The following is an 8,523-nucleotide window of genomic DNA, read 5'->3' on the forward strand; positions in this document are numbered from 1 at the left end:
GGTTTTAAGTTTGATAAGCTTTCGACCATAAAAGTGAAATTTATATATATAGATTTTTTCTTGCTTACATCCGTCCTATATACTGAAACCATGGCTGCATTGCATACCCTGGAAATAAATCCTTGCTGTGCCAAACCAATTTAGCAGCGTCAGCAGTCTGGGTAGCCATTTGTAMGCATACACATGTAGCGACTTATGCTTGTAGGCGAATGAAAACCCCACATCCTTTCTTTGTTGGGGTAGGTTGCCCAAAAAATTGTATGGCCTTTTAAATTTTGTTTGTCCTTTTTCATAATACTTCGTTTCGCTTTTCCTTCGACTTATTCCAAAGTTGGATAACAACCATTTGTTTTGTGTGGAATTAGGTAGGAATAAAAAATCAATATGATTCTGTAAGTGTCATAGAAGTAATTCACATTTGCTGCATCCTGCTTATGCCTTCGTACTGTATAATGTAGTAAATTATTTCATATCACATGTATCAACGGACTTTATTGAGAATAAGAACACTGATGTTATATACACAGATTTTAGTAAAGCTTTTGATAAAATATCCCATTCAATTCTTTTGAATAAACTTGATCTTCTTGGTTTTCAACCAATATTTCTAAAATGAGTTGCTTCTTATCTTAGTAATAGAATTCAACAAGTCATATTTAAAGATACTTTTTCTTACATAATCAATGTTCCTTCAAGCGTTCCTCAAGTTAGCCAACTTGGGCCAATTCTGTTCTTGTTATTTATTAATGACACATCGTCTGTTGTTAAGTTTTCAAAAGTTTTATTATATTATATGCTGACGATGTTAAACTTTTTAAAACGTTTACGTCATACARCGAAGGATGTCAGTTGCAAACAGACTTAAACAACCTAGTTTCTCGGTGTGGTAGAAATGACATGCCATTGATTTTGTTAAAGGTTGGAATAAAGAATTTAGAGATCCGCTTACCACGAGAATTCTTTTTACATCTCTGGTGAGGGCTATATTAGACTATGCAACTGTGGTTTGGAACCCTAGTTACCAAGTCCATTCGGATAAGTTAGAGTCCGTTCAAAAACAATTTTTACTTTTTGCCTTAAATCATTTGCATTGGGATCCCAATTTAAATCTTCCACCTTACACTAATCGTTTAAAACTTACAAATCTCCCGACACTCGCTAGTCGTAGGCAAATGCTTGGTATAACATTTTTTGTAAAACTCATGAATGGGTCAGTCTATAGCCCATCTCTTTTATCTGATATGAATTTTAAAGTTTCCGCACGCTCTACTCGTACCAGGCAGTTTAGACCCTTACTTTTAAAATTTTCTAGAAMAAATTTTGAGCTAAACGAACCATTCCGCCGCATATGTCATGATTTCAATTCTCATGGCATTATGAAGAGATCTCTAAATTTAGATATAGCCCATGAATAGTTATAACCGGCTAGAATGAAGGATCTTAGTATTTTTAAGCCAAATCTGATGACCTCTGAAATTTAAGCATAACTTGATATGTCGAAACTAAAACAACCAATTTTATAAAAGAAAAATTGAAGAAAATATATTAAAAGAGCGCTGCCATTTATCATTGAGTGCTAAAAAAGAAGGTTTGGCAACATATTAGTCATATCTAGCAAATATAAAGTGGGCTTAGTTACAGTAATATAATGCTATATTCAGACCTTCAGTGTTTTCAGTGGCTTTTGGATTTTTCGGTTTTGGGCCATTCGCTAGATTCTTTGGAATTCACTGACAGCTAGCTACGTTGTCAAGCATGTCACCTCTACCCAAAATCGTTTTTGCAATCGATTAAGTTCTTTTGGTACGAGTCYAGCATTGATCAATCCGAGTCCAATTTGATCGGATCGTATGCTTTTCTTTTGCCTATATCGAAACCAATTTTACAAAATTTAATAATCTTCATATTTTCTGAAAGTTGGTTTCGAAATATAGGACTCAGTCGATTTAAAAAAAAAAAATATTGAACACATCGACACAATTCTTCAAGAACTTTCAAAATAAGTTTGATAATTTTAGTAACTTCAAGACATAAGWCACATTTATCGAATGTGGAGAAAACTAATGATTATTCAAAGTTATTGTTTTAAATGCGCTAATATGTATGTAATATCGTTATATAATAATAAGGAATCGTATAGTTAATAAGCATTTATTAATAAATTTCTTGTCTATTCGCCATTTTCCAGTTTTGAATCAACAAATTTTGCAAAATGTCAATCAGTCGTGGCAAACATTGGCCAATACTGCCAACACCGTTGATTACTCGTCTCATTTGCTATCTGCAACACTGCCAATCTCAATACAACACTTCCTCAAGTATTCCGAAACAATAAAGAAGGAATCCTCAGGTATTGTCGGCTCTCAAATCAACTCAGGGAATTTAAATTTGAGCAATTTGGATACATCACCATCGGGTTTTAAGGGTGATGTTCTCAAGAATGGCACAAATTTGAGTCTGGCACTTGGCGGTGTCGCACTCGCTCCACCGTCCAATCAGCAAGCAAATGGCGCTACACATCACAATGGCGGCATTGTTGGCATGGATCATACTGGCCATATGACCAATATGACAGATAATACAAATAATGGTGCATCTCTACATCAGGCTGTTAATGGCAATGCACCAAATCCAAACATCAATGGACAAGCAAACAATGGTCAACCCACCACTAATGGTACGGTTACGAATGGTAATACGGTTACGAGCACTGCACCGGCTGGCACCACGACTACCTCAACCGGTGGTACTACAACGACCACTGGCAAGAAGACCCGAAAGAAGAAGCCACCAAAGGAGAAGAAGCCACGCCCGAAACCGGGTGAGATACGTGAGATTAAGGCATTGGATGGATCCACGCTCTATTGCTGCCCCGAATGTCAGATGGCCTATCCCGATCGTAGTTTAATCGAACAACATGTTATCTCACATGCCGTAGAACGGCGGTTCGTTTGTGACATCTGCAATGCAGCATTGAAACGTAAAGATCATTTGACCCGTCACAAGCTATCACACATACCGGATAGACCACATGTTTGTAATGTAAGTATATTTAGAACAAGGTCTTTATTAAAATTGTGTTTAATTTTGTGAATAATTYATACGCAATAGATCTGCATGAAGTCATTCAAGCGGAAGGAGCAATTAACACTCCACATTGTTATACATTCCGGAGAAAAGAAACATGTTTGCGTCGAGTGTGGCAAAGGTAAGGAAAAATTAATATTGGAAAGATAAAATGTATTATATATTTAAATTAGAAACTATAAAATATAGTATGCGTTAGAGGTTTTATAATTTGACAACTCAAACAGTTCGCGTAGTAAAATGACAATATATTAGAAACTCTCAAACAATAAAAGGTCCGTCAAAACTCCCATTTAGTTGAATATAAACCTTATTTAAATATTACACAGAGTGCTGTTCATATCCACACTAAGAATCCATCAGCATTTCGTAAGCCGCAAAATCGACAATATCAAAGGTCCTGAACAATTTTAAGGCTCAAACTGGGTTTTAAATAATCTGTGAAATAATGTTATTACAAATAGCAGTTCTTTGTAGAGAATAATAACAACTTTTTATGCGCCAAAAAAATTTGAGAAAAGTTTAAAAAACCCAACCAACTCTAACTCGTTCTAAATATAAAAATTGTTGAAGCTTATAGATGCGAAAGCATAAGAAAGATAAAACAATCTATGTTAAACTAAAAATTCTAATGTACGTTGGTATGTTCTATTCACACTTCATTGCAGGCTTCTACCGTAAAGATCATCTGCGCAAGCAYACACGATCGCACATTGCACGTCGCGTTAAGTCGGAAGTATCAGCGCAGAATGTAAATGGCGGCAGTGGCACCGGAAACACTGCTCAGAACAACACGATACAAGGCTCCTGAGGTTCGTACAAGGACTTTTGGTAAATCTTCAAAAAAACTTCACTCGTGCTACAGCATGTTGAAGGCATCAACTGCCATGGGCGCGCGTATCCAAAACCGCGTCGCATGTTAGTGGTTGCTGTCAATGTGTGTGTAGTGTGAAGTTTCTCTGAATGTTTATCAATTGTCCTGCTGAGCCTTAATCGATGTAAGAAGACGATTGTAGTAACAAGTATGCGAAAGAAAGTGAATTTTTTTCTAATTAAACATGAGAAAGTAGTGTTTTTTTTATTTTATTTTACAACTATTTTGGTAAAAGGTTGAAGAATGTGAGAAAAAGAAATCGTGCAAAAGAATAATAATGTTCACAATCGCACAAAGCTACATACATACATATGTATATGTATAAGATGGAACACGGCGTCGCATTTGCAATCGAACGCCAATAATAACAACAACTAGTAATAACTGAAACCGTTAAATAGCAATTTCGATGTACAAAATAYTTATTTAAAATATATATGATGTTAGGAAGACAAAAAGAAAACACTGAAAACTAAAAACAAAAATATTATTTTTGCTGAAAAAAGTAAAAAATATTAAACAATATTTTAACGAGACGAATAGCAACTCATGGTGAAGAACGCGCAAATAATTGCAGACATACATATGCACCATACATAGGTATATGTATGCTTAATTGTACGCGCATTTATGCATACATACATACATGCATAAGAGAGCATCAAAAAAAAAAAAAAAAAGAAAACTAAATTAATTTTATGATAGTGAATAATTTTATTTGTTTTATTTTTGAGGATCTGTGATCTTTTTTGGCTATAACAAATGAATAAAAGACAAGACAACAAACGATCGCTAATAWTAAATACAATTATAGGTGAGAGTGAATATAAAAATGACAATTGTAATATTAATAGCTAGTGGACACACTTATGTGCATACATAAGTAAAAATAATATAAAAACTGAAGCAAATATTATTAGTTTTTATATTACAAATAAAATAAAATAAAYCACGTGCAATTTAATTTATTGTATATTTTTGTATTTTGTTTTCAATTCTGTTGTACCTAATTTTTGTTCTGTTCAAGTTTTTCCATATTTAATCAAGTATTAATTAAGTATTAAGAAAAATTAAAAAAAAAATCACTCGAAGTTAATACTTTGCGTTAAACATAAGTATACACATATATACATATTAAGTATACACAAATACATACATACATAYACGCAAACAATTTGTAATTGAGTTAAAAATTGTATTAGAACTGCTAGGACTTACACTGTACGGCACAACAATTAAACTAAACATTTACGTATATATATATATAGTACACATGTATATGGATGTACATATATGTACACATACATACATAAGTTTAATGTAAATAAGCATTAAAATATGTAACACAGTCAAGTATCTACGGCATTTATTATGTATATAAATATATGCGCATACAATTGAAACATACAAAAATACTATATTTCTAGTTTAGGATTTTTTATGAACAGCTTAATTAAAGATTTTAAAAATTTATTGCATTTCTTTTTGAGCCACTCAATTACACCCTGACCGACTGACTGCTGCAGCTCTACACACCAAACCATATTTCGAAACATACATACATACCTACATACATATAGGACAGTAAACAGTTTTATTTAAGCGAGACTCACATTCGATTCAATAATAGCAAGTACGTACCTATAATCAAAAAATATGATGTTGTTTGTTAAATGACTGTAAGGATATTGAATATATTTGACAGATGTTATGCCAACGAAACCGGAAAAAAATTAAAGCTCATTCAAAACAAATTTTCCCTACCAACATATTCGTATCTTAACACTCACTACATGCAATTTCACGTTCGATATTCATATAAATTTCAATAAATCGATTGTCACATTCGCGGTGTGGCTTGTGGCGCCGTCTGGGTGGAACCACATATTGTCCAATTTCATATCAAATAATTCGAGCAAAAAATACTCGGTTATCATTCAGCGGTAGCGATTCCCATTCATAGTAACATGCCGGTCTTGACCATCAGGGAATAAGTATAGCCCATAAACCGTACCAAACCGATATTTTTTCGGGTTGCATGATGACACAYGGAGTACGTGTGGATTGCTGCCTGACCTATAACACATATTTTGCTTATTGACGAAGCTATTCAGTCAGAGATGAGCCACATCGCTGAAGATGATTTTTCGATGAAAACCGTACGATTTTTAAGTTGTTGCTCAGCCCAATTTACGAGCATACAACGATTCTGGGGGTCATGCGACTTCAGTTCTTGCGTCAATCTGATCTTGTAAAAATGTTGATCTTTTCGAAAAATTCGCCACAGAGATGCCCAACACTTGAGAACGACGTATGAGAGACTGATTTGCATCTTCCTCAATTGATGACCTCAGCAAAACTGCTAGACAATCTACCAGTTCAAAATTAAGTGAAAGATTTTCTATAACCTTTGATCTTAAAAAAAATACACCTGTGATTATAGCTTCGTTGCTTACGAAGTTAACATTTTTTCTTGCTTCATTACGCTTTTGCCTATATTTGTTCAAAATCCCAATCCGGGTGTTATATATGAATGTCCTTTAATTTCTCTTCTGCTACTGCGGACGCTTCTTCCGAAGAAAAAATGAATATTTTTAAATTTGAAGTTTGGGATGATAAACAGAATTGCCACGGAAAAAACAAAATTTTCTTCAACTACGGGAACAAAAACTTTGTACGCAAAGTAATCTTACTGAGTAAACACTGTGTCAGCACTTGCAATAATTTTTCCAGTAAAAACAATACTCACTTGCAAAAATTGTTTTTAACACGCCGAGCCACAAAAAAAATCTTCATTTTATTAACACAAGTTATATTATATTGTGTTCATCGCCATCAATATGACTGCTCCAACGGTATTAAATTTGACCAGAGAACTGACAACAGCAATACAAGTAGCATTTACCGGCCACATTCAATTTGTCATTCAAATAAAAATACATTTCGACTTGCCAAACACTGATATAATTTCACTAAAGTGATAACAAAAACATAACTGCGACAAGACAAGTATTAACAAATATTTCAAATTCAACTAAATCCATGCGTACATATACAATAAATAAGATACAAATTTATATATATATAATAGATTAAAATAAATAAGCTAAACAAACATTGCCATTAGTACAGTGAAGCACATCATAAATAAATAACCACTGAACAATAAACAATAAGAAGCAAATACAACAAACAATACTTGAAATACAAATTTTGCAGTAAACATATAGTTCAATTCAAGTTCATACAAAATATAGAAATGTAAGATCAACTACATATTTATAACTTAATCAAATGAGCATATAAAGATCTATTTTTTGTAAGTTAGCCAGCTAAGCCGTATTTATACAAAAAACTAAACTAAAAATTCCCAATTACAAACAAACTAATGCAATAAAAAATATATATAAATGAAACTTTTAAAACATCACCAAATTTACGGCGATTATTTTTCTACTAACAACTACATACGTGCGCATGGTTACGTGCATACCGTGAATTAACAAAATAGTCTATAATGTAAAATTTTGACAAGAGTGTACTGAGCACATACGACTAAGTACATATGTATAACTGTTTGTATGTTTGTGCTCTGGAAATTTCTTGAAAAACAATACACGGTCATGAATAAATGTGCTGCAAAATGCCGAAGGTGTTGTTGTTTCCATGTAACAGAGCCATCAAAATATTTAATTAATAATATATAACAGACATACATACATGGATACAACAAAAAGCGAATTAAAGTTCAAACACTTATTTCAAGTGACAGCAAAGATTTGTTCAAATTAATTGCATTTGACTCAGCACTCATAATTAACTTGCATAACAATAAAATAAAACACTAACACTAATAATTTACATATGCTGCAAATGAATACATTTATAGACTACGTAAAAGCCTACTCCTTGCAAAGAGTTAGCATCATATTCGTGGTCAACAAATAATCAAGCATATTTCARTATACTTAGGTATAAATACAATAAATACCATTAACTGATAGATCACTGAATAATAACCAATATAACCGACAATTTTTATACATAACGTAACTAATAGAGTGAATCCTAAAAATACAAAGGTAATACATATAAACATTTATGGGAACTTTTTTTAATGGTAGGATTTTTTCAGTATCATAAATAATACTTTTTTAGGAGGGGTAAAACTTTCAAACTTGTAAAAAAAACCAACAAAGAATATTAAAAAGAAGTTTGTTCACTGAAAATAGTTGAAGTATACTACAAACTGATTTATAACTGGACCACGGACTGACATACATTACATACGCTCAAATCATACACGCTATATTTCACTTTGAATCAGCTAGTGACTGGAAACGAAATGGAAAATGAAAGTTTCCATGCGCTTTCATTCAAACTTTCGTGAAAGCAAATGATAAAACTTACATTCCTTTATAACAACTCGCCATACACATGCTTAGATTCTACACAACAACAACTTTCGACAATTTCATTACCTGAATTTTGCTTGAAACTGATTCTAAAAACCTTTGAATGCGTGACTCATCTAAATATAGTATACTTATATAAAAACTACT

General features: G+C 32.8%; 1 protein-coding gene across 2 annotated transcripts in view; it reads left to right on the forward strand.

The window, feature by feature from the left end:
• The window catches only part of LOC108967453 (transcription factor Sp3), a 26,152-nt gene extending 21,569 nt beyond the window's left edge, over positions 1–4,583 (forward strand). For both annotated transcript variants that reach the window (XM_018930870.1, XM_018930869.1), the window contains 3 exons: positions 2,189–3,042; positions 3,112–3,208; positions 3,756–4,583. In XM_018930870.1, coding sequence (XP_018786415.1) covers positions 2,189–3,042; positions 3,112–3,208; positions 3,756–3,898 — 1,094 coding nt within the window. In that variant the 3' untranslated portion in view covers positions 3,899–4,583. The remainder of the gene's footprint in view (positions 1–2,188; positions 3,043–3,111; positions 3,209–3,755) is intronic.
• The last annotated feature ends 3,940 nt before the right edge of the window (positions 4,584–8,523 follow it).

Source organism: Bactrocera latifrons, unplaced genomic scaffold, assembly GCF_001853355.1.
Source record: "Bactrocera latifrons isolate USDA-ARS-PBARC rearing strain unplaced genomic scaffold, ASM185335v1 scaffold_189, whole genome shotgun sequence".
Classification (NCBI taxonomy): domain Eukaryota; kingdom Metazoa; phylum Arthropoda; class Insecta; order Diptera; family Tephritidae; genus Bactrocera; species Bactrocera latifrons.